This window comes from Dreissena polymorpha, chromosome 9 (assembly GCF_020536995.1).
Source record: "Dreissena polymorpha isolate Duluth1 chromosome 9, UMN_Dpol_1.0, whole genome shotgun sequence".
In the NCBI taxonomy this organism is placed as follows: Eukaryota; Metazoa; Mollusca; class Bivalvia; order Myida; family Dreissenidae; genus Dreissena; species Dreissena polymorpha.
Window position 1 is genome coordinate 65210069 of NC_068363.1, and position 19997 is coordinate 65230065.

The window sequence follows — 19997 nt, forward strand, 5'->3', positions numbered from 1 at the left end:
TTGATTATGCTCATTTTATTCCAAAGAACTTAAGATTTTCCAAGCATGTTTTTAAAATAATAATGTGTGCCTTTTTTCTTCGTATTTGTTGTGTGACCATTACCATGCCATATCATAATTATAACAATATAGTACACAATTTAATTATGACATTACCATTAAATATGTAATAAGTCACAACCAAATATGAACATGATGACCCACGTTGAACATACACGCAATAACATAAACAACAAACTACAAAGGAAACATTTAACAAAATAATCACACATTGCATGCCACAGGCACCTTTCTTGTTTTTAGCTGAAATTGTTTCGATTCATATTCAGTAAACCTTTCTATGCACTCTACTATACCGGTTTCATATTTTATACGTTTATATATTTTTACTAATAAATTATCATTGTAGTCTTCATGAGAGTGACCATGGCCTTCAAAATTCCCAGCCTGTGTGGTCTGATGTACGGCCAGGATCGTATTGGTAGCGTCTATCACATTGTATTTCATTTTTCTCGCATTATACACAAGCCAGTTGTCATAAGCCCTCCGACCTATCACAACCTCCGGGACTTCATTCCACGGATACGACGGCGTAGTAATAAAATAGTCCTCCGCCCACCCTGTAAACAGTTGGCCTCTACTTTTTGAAATTCTAGTAATATTTTCCCAGTATAAGCCTTCCTCTAACGCGACATTGTTGACGTTAGTTCTGCGTCCAACAATTAAAACAGGCTTGTTTATATCCTCCGTTATTGAGTTAATAATCTGAGCTAACGTATGGACCAATAGTTGAGTGAAAAGTATGTCGCTATTGCTAAAAGCATAGAATGACGTATTAAAAAGGTTTATGACGTCACGATACATGTACTTAAGCACGGGAATTCCGTCTGCTGCGACGCCCGAAAGTGGCAACACCGTGACGCCTACCTGGTTACACTCGTTAATTATTGAGCTTTGGTTAGTGAAAACCACGGGTATAACGTAAGGGTGCAATGATAGCCAGTTAAGAAGAGTAAGTTTATGAACGAGATTTTTTTCTGGGTTTGTATTCCATGAGGTAAACAGTGTCAGCAAGGGTAATGTTGAGTTTGCGAGAATACGAAATTTGAACATTTCCAGTATAGTATAGTCAACGTTGTCGAGGAACAGCGGTGTCGTTTTTGGCGGGGTCGCAGCCGAGGCCCTAATGGTCACAGGTGTGGTCTCATAAAGAGCCGGTACTTCCGGGAACCTATCCATCTGCTTTAGAAAGTAAGATCCGGATACGGACGGGTCGCGCCACACCGACTGTAAAAATTAATTTTATCCCTAACAAACATATTGTAGAGCATAACATTCAATGTAAAAGGTTTTACAACGTATTTATTTTTTTCTAAATAGAGACTAATATCTGTACTTAGCGATCGAACATTGACCAGTGCAAGCACAACAATATCGCGCTATGTTGGTTATACACATTATTTGCTAAACTCGTTATGGTATTTTTCCAATTTCGAGTGATGATCATCAGGTACGAATATACATCACGAATGTTTCGTAGTCAAGAGTGTAAGTATGCTCGTTAAACTGTAATGCAAACATTAGTTTTTGCAACAGTCACATTTTTCTTTAAATTATAATTTTACAAAATTGTAAACTGGTCCTCAAACCCCATTGACAACGACAAAATAATGTAAACATCACCTTTGAATCACTCACTTGAAGATCACTTAGATTGCCCCGTATAGCCGGTGTTCCACCGAAGGCGTTCGAGTACAGATAGAGGTAGACGGAGAGACTGGCCAGAATAACAACCAATATCCGCCAAACTGAGGACGTTTCTTTGCATGCCGACATTCTAAACCCTGACATTAAAAAGTTACGACTTTAGAGTAATACATAATCCTGAAATAAGAGAGTTGGGCAATAAAATGTAAATGGAATCGTCAAGGGAAATTGTGTTTTCTTTATTTGCAGATTATAAAAACTGTTCTTTAAAGTTGCTAACCGCTTGACACAACATTGTACAACATTGAATTTATACCTATCGTCTAGAAAAAAGGCCTTGGCAAACAGCGTCGAACCAGATGAGACGCCGCATGATGCGGCGTCTCATCAGGATCTGCGCTGTTTGCTTAAAGGAATTTCTGTAAGAAATATTATAAATATAGAAATAAATATACTACACATCCCTTATTTTGGAAATAAATTGATCCAATTCAGAAGGATGGGAGAGTCCACTAGGCATAAATGGGTTAATCCAACAAGTTAGTAGCGTGGTAGTCATAGAAGCAGTACTAGTAGTAGTAGTATTGGTAGTAGTTCTACTAGTGGTAGTTGTTGATATTGTTCTTGTTGTTTTTCTTGTTATTGTTGAAATAATAAGTGTTGCGTGTATGTATTCTCCGTCGTTTATTTGCATTTCATCTATCGTCCGTCCGTGCATATGAATAAATCATTCAGTTTCGCCTGTCCGTGAATAATTTTCAGCCGTAAAAGTATTTATATCTTCCGTTACCGTGCGTTACTGTAGTATTTTTCGTATGTCCGTGCTTATTACATGATGTATGAATCGTCCATCCAAAGCTTTCAGAAGTATTATTTGCTCCTCATAACTAACGACTGAGTAATCGTCCGTTTGCATTAGGCATTATTATCGACCGTTGACTAGCGATTCATAAATACCGAACACTCAACTTGAGTGTTCGGTATTTATGAATCGCTAGTCCGAGCTATAGAATAACGGTTTGAGTGATATTGCACCAAAATCCCCATTAACGTGCACTCAAAACCAGAAACGCTTTCATAATCCGTCAAACTCGTTTTGGAGATACATTCACAAACGAGCGAATTATACTCAATAGGAAGCACTTTTTGAAAATGTTTTACACAAATTTTCTAAAAATTGTTAGGGAATTCATAAGCGTGCATCTTTTCATGATAGAAGAAGCCATTTTGGAACACATTTGTACCTGGATAAACTGCATAATTTATGAATTGCGCGAGTTTTAGTCGGGATTTGCAATAATTGAATATCGATTTCTTTACAAATCGGAACCGTCAGACAATTCATGAATTATCATTCTTCCAGATATGGTGTCATATTACAAATACCATTAAACAGCTTTTTTAACGCAGTATAAACACAAGGTCTACTATTTGTGCAGATGTGCACTTAGATATAGCTGCTTAGCGTTATTCATATGAATGCGGTCTGCTATTATATGGCCAGACAATCAAGTTACTTGGACGCAGATTTTAAATATACCGCGTAAAAAGTTGTTGTATTCCGGATACACGACCCTACCACAGCGTGTGGCTGTGATATTAATTAGTGAAAACATCATTTTAAATGATAAATAATCAAATTAAAACGAAAAAGTCAACTTTTCTGAAAAAATAAATTTTACTATCAAATATATATAGCAAGCCAAGGTATCCTGTTTTCGGGTGATTTCGAGTTGAATACTTTGTTATATATTTATTTGAACGTGAATTTTTATTTCAGAAAAGTTGATTTTTCACTATAATATGATTATTTATCATTCAAAATGATGTTTTCACTAATGAATATCATAGCCACACGCAAACCACCTGTGGACCCTACAATTACTTCATTTTACTTTCTTCGTGTTTAATCGTTTTTCTATTAAACTTTCGACAACGTGTCTTTAATATTATGAATACGTACACTCATGATCTTGGCAGAAATATGCATATTTTGCGAAAAAGACATACACCTCCGCACATCCCCAACAGATAGGTTTCATTTTCCCTTTATTTAATTATTAAAAAGATAGACGGAAGAGTAACCCATTAATATTTTGACCGTTTTAACTCTCGGAGTTTCTGATATAAACCATAAAAACCAAATACAACAGTATTTTGGAATAACTTGCCAAATATTATTGTATCAAAATTATAACTAAACAAGGGCTGTTTGTAAAACATGCATGTCCCCCATATGGGCTCTCAGTTGTAGTGACAGCCATTGTGTGAATATGTTTTTTTGTCACTGTGACCTTGACCTTTGACCTAGTGACCTAAAAAATCGATAGGGGTCATCTGCGAGTCATGATCAATCTACCTATCAAGTTTCATGATCCTAGGCATAAGCATTCTTGAGTTATCGTCCGGAAACTATTTTACTATTTCGGGTCACCGTGACCTTGACCTTTGACCTAGTGACTTGTAAATCAATAGTAGTCATCTGCAAGTCAGTATCAATGTACCTATGAAGTTTCATGATCATAGGCATAAGCTTTCTTGAGTTATTATCCGGAAACCATTTTACTATTTCCGGTTACCATGACCTTGACCTTTGACCTAGTGACCTGAAAATCAATAGGGGTCATCTGCGAGTCATGATCAATGTATCTATCAAGTTTCATGAGCCTAGGCATAAGCGTTCTTGAGTTATCATCCGGAAACGATTTTACTATTTCGGGTCACCTAGACCTTGACCTTTGACCTAGTTATCTGAAAATCAATAGGAGTCATCTGCGAGTCATGATCAATGTACCTATCAAGTTTCATGATCCTAGGCATAAGCGTTCTTGAGTTATCATCCGGAAACCATTTTACTATTTCGGGTAACCGTGACCTTGACCTTGTGACCTTAAAATCAATAGGGGTCATCTGCGAGTCATGATCAATGTACCTATGATCCTTGGCATACGCGTTCTTGAGTTATCATCCGGAAAGCATTTTACTATTTGCGAGTCATGATCAATCTACCTATCAAGTTTCATGATCCTAAGCATAAGCGTTCTTGAGTTATCATCCGGAAACAACCTGGTGGACGGACCGACAGACCGACCGACCGACATGTGCAAAGCAATATACCCCCTCTTCCTCGAAGGGGGCATAAATATAAACGTTCATATTAGAAATCCATTGTCTGGTATGTTAAATTATGCTGGGTTGTCCTCAAGAACTCGTAATGTAATAATAGTTTATACTGTTCACAGATTTGTTGGAAGATAAACTGTCAGCCATATACAGCACGACTACCGGTTATAAACCACCAGTCTTCGAGTCTTTAAGGGACCTTTTCACGTTTTGGTAAATTGACAAAATTAAATATAAAAAAAAATGTTTCAGATTCGCAAATTTTCATTGTAACTGTTACAGTGTAGTTATGGTTTTTGTGAGGAAACAGTGATACTGAACATTTACCATGCTCTTAAATATCCATTTGGTATATGCATCTTTTGACGATATAAAAACCTGATAATTATAAAGCATATCGATATACTCATAGTGTAAAGCAACCTAAAACGATTGAAATATTTGGAGACTTGTGTTGTTGTCGTTATATTTTGTGACACTAAGAGAATTGCTTAAAAAGTATAAAATACATTACTTTTTGACTTCACTCAGACCACACACTGAGTGAGTGAGTGAGCGTGTGCTTGAGTGAGATAATGATGGAGCGATTTAGTGAGTGGGTGAGCGTGTGAGTGAGTGAGTGAGCGTGTGAGTGAGCCTGTGAGTGAGTGAGAGTGTGAGTGAGTGAGTGTGTAAGTGAGTGAGCGAGTCAGGCGTTTTAAAACCACCCAATCACTTAAGTAAGTACCAGGCCCTCACAGATACCTGCACAGAGAAAGGCTGAAAGGCATGGTGTTTTCCAGTGGAGGTGGGCTGCAGAGGTTTCCCAGCGCAATCACTGTGGCGCACTTTCAGCAGACTGGGGGTTACAGGACAGGTCCGGAAACGGGCCATATCGGTTGTTGCACGTGAAACGGAGTCTGCTTCCTTGTGGCTATGGCGGAAGAGAGAGGAGAAGTGGATAGGGGGACACAGGGCAGTCGACTAGAGACTGGCCACCGAGACCTGGCAGATGAGGAAGTGTAGCGGAGGCTTACTATCTCCTGGCCGGAAATTGATCACTTCCGGTCGGCACACCATAGGAGGACGTAGTGGGACAGTGCCGAAACGTCCGATTAATATGGACCCACCTGATGAAGGAGATAGTAGCAGCATCACGGCTGTATCTGACAACTAGTGAGTGAGAGAATGAGTGAGTTAGCGTGTGTGTGATAGAGTGAGTGAGTGAACGTGTGAGTGAGTTAGTGAAGGGGTGAGTGAATGAGCGTGTGAGTGATAGAATGAGGGAGCACGTGAGTGAATGAGTGAGCGTGTGAAGTAGTGAGTGAGGTAGTGAGTGAGCGAGCGAGCGTGACTGTGAGTGAGTGAGCCTGTGAGTGAGTGAGTTAGTGAGTGAGTGTGTGTGAGTGAGGTAGGTAGGTAGTGAGTGAGTGAGCGTGTGTGTGAGGTAGTGAGTGAGTGAGCTTGTGAGTGAGTGAGCCTGTGAGTGAGCGTATGAGTGAGTGAGTGAGCGAGTGGGGCGTTTTAAAACCGTCCAATAACGTATTTGATTGATTTTAATGGAAATGTATGTAAGTCATCCATCCCCAAGATATGTATGAATTTGTTAAAGAGCCGAGTGAGTCTAAGTAAATTACTTGAGTTCAATTTTTTAATCTTGAAAACATAAATTTGAGTTCAATCATCTTTGCTGAGATGAGTTTGGAAATAATTGTATGGTTAAAATAACTAATATACACATTAAATTTTTAATATAAATACTAGTAGATATATTTAAGATTAGAAAATGGCAGTCTCAAACATCTAAAGCTTATACATTGAGGATAAAACTTTTCAAGTGATAAACGGCATAACTAAACCGATAAAATAGTTAATAACTTGTTACAAATGAGAACATGCCTGTCACATCATTCAGTAATACAAAGTTTAAATGTAGTTAAAAACATCCGTCCACTGTTAAAAACTTTTAAAATTTAATACAGAAGATGAAATTATTGTAAATGCCTTACTGAAAATTCCACACATACCGCAACATCCACAGCACTGTAAAGTTAAAGTTTAAATTCCAGAAAATCATATGACATCATTTTCAAGTGATGACGTAGACATGTTGACCACAGTACATGCAGGGACGTATCAAAGCTGTAGTGAATTGTTTTGCCTGAGCATTAAATGTTTTGCCATAAGGTTTAAACAACACAAACATTTATATGTTCAAATCCGAAATTGTGCTAATTTCCAAATATTCATGCAAACAATTGACTTAAAAATCACTTTCAAGTGCATACTTGATATATCTATTCATACGAAATTGATCTTAAAGCAGTATTCCATTAAATAAAAGGAAATATTAAAGGTAAAACAAAAAATGTCTCTTATATTTGTATTATCTGAGACTCAAAGTTAAACACAACTGAGATCAAAACTGAAATTTCGAAGTTGTCTCTTTTTTAGACTTACGCTCATTTGAGTAATATAAATTTATGTTTGAGAAACAAAAATAAATCTGAGTTTAAGTCTGTTTTATTTTATGCTTTCCGGTGGTTTATAGAGAAATATCAGTGAATTAAAACTGATAATATCACTGTTTCAAACAGTGAAAATTATCAGTGAAAATTATCGATAATTTTCACTGCTTGCTGTGAAATGACGTCACTTTTGACGAAATGACGTCATTATCCCAGCGAAATTATATAGTTAAACTCTTTAACAATGTACATAAACTGTGAAAATAAAGCATAAAATAAAAAGGAAATTTGTTGGATTCGGTGGAATATCGATTTTAGTTCACTCGTGATCATAGAACAAATATATTTTCTATGATCACCCGTGAATTAAAATCGATAATCCACCGAGTCCAACAAATATCCCCTATATTTTTAATGTAAGTACTTAGTCATTGTCAGGGCCTAGCAACAAGAACAGACTTTACTAAATAGTCTTACTTAACTTAAGCTTTTGCTCATTTTTTAGAAGAATATCGACTATCATTTTTGATTTGGTGTTTACTTACATGTTTCGTGTTGAGAGAGATAGTGTTAATATTCGTATAACTGAGATTTGAGATTGTTTGTGGGCTGACCGACATTCGAAGCTAAGTTGTAGCTCAAATATATTCTTCTGAGTTGAGCCAAACATAGAATATTAATGATACTTTACCTGTACATATAGACGGTTTAGTTGCACAAAGCGCGTACCATTCTAGCTGCAACTGTTATATTGCCAAATGCAAAATAGTTGATGTAATGTAACCTTTTTCTTAATCACGTGAATTAACTTGTATCACATGATTTTCAAAATGGCGGCCTCCACGAAAACTGTATCCCAGTTACTGTTTATTATTACATGCTTCTCATGTAACGTTACAACAAAAACTCCGAATTTTATTATAATGCTTATGGATGATGTAAGTTTGATCAGTTATTTTAGACTGATGGCGTTTAATGCTTAAACACTTGTGGTGGTATTAAAGTGAAAAGATAACACTGCAGCCTTGTGCAGGAGTTAGCGCAAAAAGTGTTTGTTTACACAGATACGACCGACCCACTTGATGTTATCTAGGGAGGTACACTCTGTGGCTGGCTAAATTGTTTAGTGCAGTTTATTTTATTCAATTGATTTTATCATACATGCCATAATTTTTTAGGTCCAAAGCGGGACATTCCATAAAAAATTTCGGGACATTTGACCAAAAAGCAGGACACCTAAAACGATCTATCATTCCACCTTTACTATAGTCAGTATTGAGTATAGTACTAACAAAAACTCTTGATACTTTTATTCAAGACATAAAACATCTGATATGAAGCATGAAATCTAAAACATAACAATAACAGTTTTATTAAATAAGACAATAGCAAACAACGAAGATAATATTCATCTGTTTAAGAGTACAAAATCTAGAACATTACGACAACAATACTCATTATATTAATTTCAATGGCAAACTTTAACGCAGGGGAGGCTATCCAGTTGACTGAAAGTACGGGTTACAGTACACTATCTACCGAACAGTTACATCAGTTACACACGGAATGCGCGGCCGTACACATTTCCGTATTTTGTTTTCTTCCTATATACACAGATTAAACTGAATTGTGAATTGTCAGGCGCTGTAATGGGGTATTGTCAAACTGTCATTAATAACAACACGTTGTTTTTATTACAATAACACAAGACAAGATGGGTAACTCTTTTACTGTTTGTTGCGATGTTTTTTTAAGCATGTGTCCATGCGCAGTTTGTTACTTGTCAATTGTCGCGGCTTAATTGGAGTAGGGTCAAACTGTCATGCATAGCACCTCGTTGTTTTTAGCTTAATTGGAGTAGGGTCAAACTGTCATGCATAGCACCTCGTTGTTTTTATTACAATTACACTAGACAGGATGGGTATCACTTATTGGACTGTTTGTTGCGATTTTGGTATATTGCACATTCGGAATATCCCGCTATATTGGAACTAAACATTGAATGTAAAGGTTATATTACACTAATTCCGATTCCCATAGGGTCCCATTATAAAACTGACAACTTTCACAGCATTTTTCTTGCCTTTCCGACGTATCAATTTTTCCGAACCTGGTATCATTTTAAAGATGGATCTGTCATCTTCCAATAATTGCAATCAAAAACATACCGTCTCGCAACTTCTAAGAAAGTAAATCGCTGTCGAATGAACCCACCGTAGAAAAACGTGTTTCGGAATCCTAATTTCGACAAAAGCCCCACACAATAGAAAACACACCCTCAAAAGTTCATCTTTTAAGTTAGCTTCCAATCCAAGGCATCAAAGTACTCCAGACACATACAGGATATTACAAATAACCACAAAAGACATGTCTCACATTGTTAAATGGCTTATATTCAAGAAGAGAAAAGGAACTCTTTAGAAATAGGCACTACTTTCGAATGGACCACGGAGGGATACACAATGATTTAGTGTAATGTAACCTTTAAGGGAACTCAACTTTGTCCTATCTTTTTCAAACTTTCTCCACATGAGATTTCAACTATTTCCACAATGAATATGCAATTTTAGTGCATTCGGATGGGGGTAAAGGCCTTAAAATGGCCATTTAAAGCGGTGACTAAATTGGCCGCAGTCAAGTCGGAATGCATGATTTTTAGTCTAAGTGACGACAGCTGATTTTGCGTCTCCAATTATTGTTGCGCATAACTTTCATGGCAAAAACTGGTATCATTGCATGCGAAATTCACCAATATATCAGCAAAAGGCCCAAATAAATGTATTGATTGTGAATCAGTGTACTTTTCTTGATGAAATAGGAGACTTTTTTAAAATTTTAAGCACTTTTTTCAATAAAAAACTCACTGACAGCATATACAATCATGTTTTTTATGAAAATTATTATTAAAAGCTTCACTTACAATCTAAACATACACATTGCAATTACAAAAATTAATGCTATTATGATGAGAGGCATAATTTTCAGCTTTCAAGCCGATACAAGCCGGCTACCCAAAATTTTTATATGCCAAATTATTAAATGGAGTGATCAAAACTTGCACTAACCTGAACAATTAAAAAAGGTAGCCACAAACTTTTTTAAAGGGGCCTTTTCAAAGATTTTAGCATGTTTTGAAGTTTGTCATTAAACGTTTTATATTGATAAATGTTAATATTGGATAAAAGAAGCTCCAGTAAAAAATCAAGAATAAAATGTAAAAAAGAAAAAAAAAGGTAACCCTCAGCAGGGCTTGAACCACTGACCCCTGGAGTCCTGGAGTAAAAAGTCTCCCACTTAGACCACTTGGCCATCCTTTTGGACACAAAAACAGTTCATTTTATACCTCATATAACCAATCCTCGTTGTTTCACAATATATAACGACAACAACTGATTTACTGAACTGTCAAAATTATTAATTCATTTCGCGTTGCAACGCTTTATAATTTTCGGGTTTTTAAATCGTCAAAAGATGCATATGATGGATATTTTAGAGCATGGTAAATGTTCAGTATTACCGTTTCCTCACAAATATCGTTACTAAAACGAAAATTTGCGAATTTGAAACAACCTTTTTTAATTTTGTCAATTTACCCAAACATGAAAAGGCCCCTTTAACAGGGCTTGACACTAACTTTTTTTTACCTACTGACCCAAAGGACCACCAGCTTTCAGAAATTACTGGTCCTCCAAGATTTCAAGTGGTCCAATAATTTCTATGTAATTTTACCTACCGGTATATTTCAACTTACTTTCCGGACTATCCACAATGTATTGTTCATTTATGAAAAGAAAACTATACTATATACTAAACTGTCTCTAATATCCTTTTCATATTTTCGCTGTACTTCAAGCTTCTCTTCATTAGTATGAGTTTTTTTAGGCGGTGGTTCTTTTAGGTTTTTAAGGGGGAGGTTCAACCAACCCCGGAATGATATTCCACATCGCGAAAAACTTGTAATCTTGAAAATACGCACGTTTACTCTTGGGCAATATCAAAACATTAATCGGCGCCATCCAGTGTAAATTCGCACGGTAAACAAGTATATTCTGATGGTACTAAGATCGTTAAAATGCTGATTATTGCTGCTTTGTCAAAATAATAAATACTATTTCTCAATCCAAACGCTTCACATTTGATGTTAATTTGTGTATCGATCACGGCGAAGTCCGGAGACATTTGCGGATCGCAAATCAATTTTTTGATCCGACAACAGGTTTTTGTCATCCAGGAATCTAGAAAAATTGGAATTGAAAATTGTTGCTTTTTTATCCCGGTCTCGAGGTTTGCCAATAAAATAATGATGAAATTATGAACATATTAAGTTGTTTTATTGACGAAACGGTTTTCCACCAGTATTTCACAATAAGCTGGCCAGGATTTTTCACTGGTCTAATGGATCAACCAAATTTCTAGTTTCACTGGTCCTCCCTATTTTTTACTGACCCCAGGTCAACAGACCACCGTTAGTGTCGAGCCCTGCCCTTTAAGTGTTGTTTTCATATTTTTAGCTCATGGTAAGCTTTTGTGATCGCCTTTTGTCTGTCGTCCGTTGTCCATCGTGCGTTGTGCGACATCAATATTTGCCTTGTTCACTCTCTAGAGGCCACATTTATTGTCCAATCTTTATGAAATTTGGTCAGAAAACTGGTTTCAATGATATCTTGGATGAGTTCGAAAATGGCTACGTTTGCTTGAAAAACATGGCTTCCAAGGGGCGGGGCATTTTTTCTTATATGGCTATATATTGCTATAGCAAAATCTTGTTAACACTGTAGAGGCCACATTTATTGTCCGATCCTGATAAAACTTGGTCAGAAGATTCATCCCAATAATATCTTGGACGATTTCAAAAATGATGTCTGTTGGATGAAAAACATGGCCGCCAGGGGGCGGGGGCATTTTTCCTAATATGGCTATAGTAAAACCTTGTTAACACTCTAGAGGCCACATTTATTTTCCGATCTTCATGAAACTTGCTCAGATGATTTGTCCCAATGATATCTTGGATGAGTTCAAAAATGGTAACCTTGGCTTGAAAAACATGGCTGCCAAGGGGCGGGACATTTTTCCCTATATGGCTATATATGACTATAGTAAAATCTTGTTAACTTTCTACATGTAGTTTGCTCAATCTTCATGAAATTTGGTCAGAACATTGGTTTCCTGTGTAGTAAAGTTTGGTTTTATTAATTCATTATTATGTGACATTAAATGTGTTATGTAATTTTTCATAGCACAGAATTTTCATAGTTAACACAACTGTTTTAGTCATTAACACTTATGATAAGCCTTTCAACTGAGAGATAACTGAAAGAAAGACAACATGTACATGATTTTGCAGTATTTATGCAGTATTGATCTCCCTTGTTTAACCTGGTTCAGTAATCTATTTTTAGTTCTGCTCTGGAATTTGGGAAGATATTGATCATTGATAAATGCACTGTTCTGAGGGAAAATTGACTACTCTGCCATTGATCTCTTCTGAACTGTATAAAATAAGCTGTTTGGGCTGATTTAAACACCTCTTGATACTTTCTTGAAAAGTTAACAGCTCTCGAAAAAGGTTGGAATTTTGAAATAATTAAACTCTAAAAAAAATTTAACACCAGCATCAAGACATTTTGGCATTATTTTCTAAATTATTTTTATTATTTTGATGATTTGTATTTGGCATTTTCTAAATTAGAAAGACTCTATTCTATTTCAATAACTGCAGTAAATTTTTCTTATTTTTACATTTGATTCACTGAAGTTTCCTAATCTCCATAAATATTGTTCTTTAGATTAAATTAGACCTATTTTGTAAACTAGATTTTTGAAGCACTTTCTAGACTAACAGTTACTTATATTTATATCAGTTTTTTTTGACAGATTTTGAACTTCTTTTTACATTCATGAAGGTATTTGCTGTATGTTGTTCATTTTTGTAACGATACTTAGATTCTTTAGACTTGGCTTGTACCTGTTCTTAATTTTCTGTCATTGTTCTTCATTTTCCAAGTTCTTGGAATAAAAATTAGTTATTTTTGTTAAATTTGCATTGGTTTTCACTTATAAATAAATTCTTCGAGTGTATTTAGGCGTCCCTGAATGAACGCCTTTAGTTAATTGAATTACAACCAGTCAGTATATTCATCCTGACCGGAAATATGAGTTTGTCAAATAAATATTTCCGCATTACATAAGTGCCTACAAAGTTACATAACTTGTAACCGTCCTGTGACCGGTTCATTTGCGTTAGCGAAGGAGACCACACTACCACACCTGGATAGGACAGTTGAGTTCAATAATGGTTTGGATCGGTAAAATAACATGGCTGCCAGGGGGGGGGGGGTCTTTTTCCTTATATTTATATAGTAAAAAAGCTTGTGAACACTCTAGAAGTCACATGTTTTGCCTAATCATCATGAAATTTTGTCAAAACATTAGTTATGTGGATGTCTTGGACAAGTTTGAAAATGGTCTTGATCAGTGAAATAACATGGCCGCCAGGGAGTGGGGCAGTTTTCTTTATATGTATATAGTGACAACATGTTAACAGTCTAGAAGACTTATTTTTTTCCCAATCTTCATGAAATTTGGACATATCTTGGAAGAGTTAAAAAATGGTTCAGGTCTGTTAAGAAAACATGGCCGCCAAGGGGCCATTTGTTTTTCATTCTTCATGATACTTGGTTAGAACATTTGTTCCATTGCTATCTTGGGCTGCAAAGAACAGGTCGTTTCTTTTTATACCAGGTGAGCGACTTTGGGCCTTTCAGGCCCTCTTGTTTTAATGAAGAAACTACTTGTCAAATAACAAAACTTGTTGAACTGTTTGACATTCATAACTTTTACTTAACCATATAGACACATTATTTTATAAAATGAAATTTCCAATGTCCAATATAAGTCTTTGTCCTTTTAGATGTCTTAAAATGTGTATCAGATTTTGATATTACATTTTAATCTTGTTTAATTTATATAATTTCATGTCAATTTGGATTTGTAGAATATCACATGTGGACTTTTGAATGAATGTATCTTCTATTGGGGAAAATGCAAGTATATTTGAATTTGAAATTCTGGGCTTAGAGAAACTTTAAACTGACTAAGCTTATTTTTTGCAATATAACAGTTTGTAATAGTAATTGATTATGCTTTATATATGGGTCATGGTTCACATAAGTAGTACCATTATTCAATAACTACAAAACACATAACTATGTTGTTATCAGTTTAATGCCTGTCTACACTAAAGTATCTTTAAGATTCATGTATTGAAAAGAAGTATTTAAGCATCAATGCCGTAAGTTTTGTTCCAGATGGGATGGGGTGACTTGGGAGTGTTTGGTGAACCCAACCGAGAGACAGTCAACCTGGATCAGTTGGCGAAGGAAGGCATGATCTTTCCAAGCTTCTACTCAGCTAACCCACTGTGCTCTCCATGTATGTTTTTGCAAGTTTTAATTTTTAAAAGTCTCCATTCAAAATATATATAAAATTGATTTCATCTCAACAAATTTCAGTTTCATCCAATATTGAATACAAGTGCAAAGATTGCTCCACCTTTTCCAAGATTGTTTGTTGAAGATTTTGAAGTAGATCAATTAAATTATGCAACCATTTGCAGTTGTTAACTAATAAACATTTCAGCTATGCTCTGGGAACACTAGACTTAATGCTTGTGTGTAAAGGACTGAACATGCTCATCTGGGATGAGCCCTTCAGCCTGGACAGGATTTTTTTTATAAGAAACTTCCTTTAAATTAAAAATTCCATGAGAGTGGACTATGTAGTCCATAATAATATGAGCCTTGTTCTGACAAAACTGGGCTTAATACTTCTGCGTAAAGTGCCGTCCCAGATTAGCCTGTGCAGTCTGCACACTACTATACTGTAACTTTGTGTTTGTTTTATGTTTGCCCATACATGGTCTGGCACTATCTGTAACATTTGACTTGACTCCTCTTATATTAATATGAGTTGTGTTCTGAGAAAACTGGGCTTAATGCATGCGCATAAAGTGTCGTCCCAGATTAGCCTGTGCAGTCTGCACAGGCTAATCAGGGACAACACTTTCCGTTTAAACTAGATCTCAGTATAAACTAAAAAGAGACTTCATTTAAAAGAAAAATACCATTTAAGTGGAAAGTATCCTCCCTGATTTATGCTGACTGCACAGGCTAATCTGGGACAACACTTTACGCACATGCATATTGTCCAATTTTCACAGAACAGGACACATATTAATATAGAAATTTTGTTTATTTATTGATTCATATTAATCTGTTTAGGTTAATGTGTGTTAATATATGTAAACAGTATTTTTTTTATTGTTTTAAAGCAAGGGCAGCTTTGTTATCTGGAAGGCTTCCCATACGAAATGGTTTCTACACATCAAATGACCATGCAAGGAATGGTAAAAATGCTTGTAATTGTTTGTACCGGTAATAATTTTATTTGAATTGTACAACCTAAAACGTTTGAAAATACAGCATTATTTTAAGCATATTTGTTACTAATTATATGCAATCAAAGTATAATACAAAATGTTCTTTTTATTGAACATAACACAGTTGATAAAACTTAAATAAAGTGTAGACATTGTAATTATAAAGCTAAATGCTTATAATCGGTGACATGAAAATTGGTGTTTATCATTTCATAGCCACATGAAGTTTGTATTAAAAAGTTAAGTGACAAAAAGGAACAATATGAATTTAGAATTCTGAAAGGAAATCAAAAGTTCAAGTGTGGTAACTCCTTTTCAGCGGACAAACTTAAGTTAGAACTGCTTCAGAGTGTATTTCCCTTGCTTTATTGGATGCATCTTTCATTAATTATCTGTCTTATCTTCTTAACGTTTACTTGTATATCTGAGTTGTTTAATCACTTTTTATTTACGCCATCAATTGTGGGTCTTATCATAAATTCACTGTTACAGGTCAAGAGGTCTGTCATAACCTTAATTCTTTCGGCTTCAAAGTTTAAATGTGTCATCACATGTGCAAAGAATGCAGATTACCTTTTTTACATTAAATATAGGGCATTGTGCATAAAATACAGTCGAAACCGTTAGATTATTGTTTCAAATGTTGCACGTGTCAGACCATTAGAATGAGCGTATAATCCGAAATATTTTGATAAAGATTCAACAACTCATACTACCTGCTATAACACTTTGAAACCACATCGTTAGCCCTTAAAAGGCTGGAAATAATTTAATTATACTCATACATGCGCTTTTTCAGCGTACACACCGCAAGAGATCATGGGGGGCATCCCAGACTATGAGATTCTACTTCCGGAGATTCTTAAAGAGGCTGGCTATAGAAATAAAATCATTGGAAAATGGTAAACATTGAGTCTGTTTTGTTTTTCGTTGGTAGTGGTTGCATGATGAAAATCTTAAAAATGTTAAAATACGGGAAGCAAGCGTTTCATTGGCAGTCCAAGCCTCGGCGTTGAAACATGTTTTTACTGATCAGCCCTGTTCTTCACGCTCATACATTTTTAGATTTTGTTACCAAAACATATATCTCCATGATACATGGGCGGTCTGCTTTGTTCAAAGTTTGCGCGTAAAATGGAAGTAAAAAGCGACTCGTCAATGTTTCACATTTGCGTTATTTTTGAAGGATTTATTGTCTTTTGTTTAAAATTACACGATAATTTTTCGTTGAAGCTTCTGTGCGAAGCTCCTACATGTTTGTGAGATTTTCGTCAAACCTTTACAGCATAATATTGCTCGTGCAACTACGCATGATGCAAAGGTTTCGTGATTGTGTTCGCGTTGAGGAATTTAGTGTCTTTGATTTATAAAAAATATATAAACGCTTCCGTGCGCAACTCCTCCTATATTATGCATTCGATTTTTGTTATCTTCAGTGCAAATAGTCAAAGTTTGGTGATGTTGTTTTAAGGAGTTCTAGGCATTTGGAATACATTTAAAAGCCTTTTTGCACAGCTCGTACATTTTGCATGCGATTTTCTTCTAACGTTTACATAATCAAGAATAAACACAATGATAACATGTTACGTTGACAGGGCAGACGGCCAGGACAATGTGATGTTACGTTGACCGGGCAGACAGCCAGGACAATGTGATTGCATTAAGTCCTTTTTTAACTTCGTAAATTCATCTTATGTCCTTTAAAAAAAATGAGCCCTTGGCGGGATGGGGGAGGGGGTACACTGTCTGTGGCAGCTGCTTATTTTAGTCAGGCCTATGAATGTTGGAACCTGTGTTTTGTGGACGTTTTTGTGCACCTCTGATCACAGATTTTGTTTAAAACCAAAACTTTAATTATATGTAAAGCAGTTTACTGCTAAGAATTGGGAGAGGGGACACAAATACGTGTAAAACATGAATAATAAGTCTCGCGTCAATTATAAGTCGTTATAAATGCAAAAACTTCCTGCCACTATTTAAAAGGATGTTTAAAATGTGTGGGTGTAATTGTCCTTTATGTTAAATATGTGATTATATTTGGGTTGTCTGAAGAATCTTGTTTACCGCATGCTTTTAAAGAAGCAAAGAAATTAAATATTGACGTCAATGTCATTTTTACACCGGACAGTTGTTTTTATTCAGTGACGTTACTGAACGCGTAACACGTTACTGAACACGTAACGTTATTTCTGCAAAATAACGTAACGCGATTATGCAGTTAAACAAAAGGAAGCCCATGAAATCGCTCACAAAGCTATATTACACGTGTTGAATATAAACATATTCGTAATGGTTGTATTACAAAGAAAACAATGTTTATGATAGTATAACTGTTTTAAGTGTGGGTTCATTCGTAATTGTAAAACGGTGGAACAAGATCAATATGTCTATCTATTCGCACTCTTACTATGTTATTTAGATTTTCAAAATTTTGCAAGTGTATTTTATTGTCTAATAGCAATATAATATTGAAGGACAAATATATGGCACATCCAGAAATGTTTTTCCTGAATCCTTCCCGATTCTCGTTCAAAATATAATTACCTTCTAAACATTTGTTTTACCGAGATTCTCTACTTTTGGTTATTTAATTTTGTTGTGAACAGTGTTCCTTCTATTTTCAACAGTTTCCCGTTTGTAATAACCAGTATATAAATATGCGTGATTTACTAATGTTTATTAGTCTTCCTTTTCTTGTTTGACAGAATCGTGTACACAATCAATTAACCATGTCAAGGCACAAGCATCGCGCTTGTAATTTATACTAGTTTGCGCTGCTTTATCAGACACCATCATGTATTAAATCCAATATCTCAAACTGGTAATAAACTCTAAAGTATTGCATGATTAAATTAAATATGTTGTAAGTGGTAACTTCCCAAAGAACTCGTCATATCTTTTATAACATCTTACTATCCCTTGTATTTCGAACAGTAAATCTATTACAGTATTTATTGACTTATAACCATTGTAATATATGGAGACATACACTTAGAGAAAAGGCTGTCAGTCACTATTAATATATCAATGATCAAACACATTGTTCTAATGGAAATGGAAACTATAACCCCCCCCCCCCCCCCGGGTTATAGTTTAAATATTACGTTTATGGAGTTATTTCAGGGCATTTTGAATAAATACTTTTCAAGTGCGATCGATGTTTTAATTGCCGACGCGATTTGCACCTATCATAATTTTGACACAAAGTGACAGTCTTTGGTCAATTAAAGTTTCTTAAAGGTAGGCAATTAGCGGGGCGCCTACCGGAATGAACACTATGACACCAGGAACAACTTCTTTTAACAATGTTTTAAGCAAATTTCACGAATACAAAGTGTTTGAAATTACTCGATTTGATTAATTCTTTTTCTTTCGAATATTCGATTCGGAAAATAGTATTCGAATAATCGGTGCGTGACCGAATATTCGGATATTCGTTGACATCCGTAGTATTTTGATAAGCTTCCATAACATAACAAAAAAAAATGGGGAATTATAGCACGGACAGTAGTGACTCGAACGCTATAGGTTACACCTTGTTCGTTGTTCACAATTTAGGTCCCCTTTATCATAGGTGAAAATAAACATGCGCAACATACGAAATGTAAACGACCTACCTTAATTCTAAGCAGAAATTCTTCAATTCAGCGCCATTATTTTCTGTTCCACGTATTCATACGCGAGAAATGCCGTTTCACTTCCTAGACAAAGAACATTATTTAAACACTTAAAGACTTAAATTAAAAACACTTTAAAAACACAAACACTTAAATTTAAACATTTATATTTATTTAAATATATGTCATCAGTAAAGTCCGTTAATATAATGATTCATAACAGTTGTTTGCATGCTATTTACGATCGCATTGTTTTGTCAAGTACTTATCGGAAGTAAGAACTTACTTTGAAGCTCACAAATACTGTTGTCTGTTTGTGAAGCCACTACATGTTTAGTGGGAAAATGCATGCTTTTTGTATGCATTTATGTGGATGTTTTTATGTCATCCACTATAGTAGTGGGGGACATATTGTTTTTGCCCTGTCTGTTGGTCTGTTTGCGCCAACTTTAACATTTTGCAATAACTTTTGCTATATTGAAGATAGCAACTTCATATTTGGCATGCAAGTGTATCTCATGAAGCTGCACATTTTGAGTGGTGAAAGGTCAAGGTCATTCTTCAAGGTCAGAGGTCAAATATATGTGGCCAAAATCGCTCATTTTATGAATACTTTTGCAATATTGAAGATAGCAACTTGATATTTGGCATGCATGTGTATCTCAT

General features: G+C 35.4%; 2 protein-coding genes across 8 annotated transcripts in view; one reads left to right on the top strand and one right to left on the bottom strand.

Annotated features, from left to right (window-relative positions):
* LOC127844476 (uncharacterized) lies at positions 1-19519 on the bottom strand. Of its 7 annotated transcripts, none has more exons than XM_052374729.1 (4): positions 6819-6853; positions 5575-5939; positions 1684-1844; positions 1-1287 (listed from the first exon to the last, which is right to left on the bottom strand). In XM_052374729.1, the coding sequence occupies exons 3-4, from the start codon at positions 1834-1836 to the stop codon at positions 265-267; spliced, it is 1176 nt and encodes a 391-aa protein (XP_052230689.1). In that variant the 5' UTR covers positions 1837-1844; positions 5575-5939; positions 6819-6853; the 3' UTR covers positions 1-264. The 7 variants fall into 7 exon arrangements, with proteins under 7 accessions (XP_052230689.1, XP_052230692.1, XP_052230693.1 ...); XM_052374732.1 differs by having other exon boundaries at positions 5575-5743; positions 6819-6836; XM_052374733.1 differs by lacking the exons at positions 5575-5939; positions 6819-6853 and adding an exon at positions 19332-19519.
* The window catches only part of LOC127844465 (N-acetylgalactosamine-6-sulfatase-like), a 26236-nt gene continuing 14330 nt past the window's right edge, over positions 8092-19997 (top strand). The window contains exons 1-4 of the mRNA XM_052374710.1: positions 8092-8215; positions 14585-14708; positions 15607-15681; positions 16514-16616. Coding sequence (XP_052230670.1) covers positions 8096-8215; positions 14585-14708; positions 15607-15681; positions 16514-16616 — 422 coding nt within the window. The 5' untranslated portion in view covers positions 8092-8095. The remainder of the gene's footprint in view (positions 8216-14584; positions 14709-15606; positions 15682-16513; positions 16617-19997) is intronic.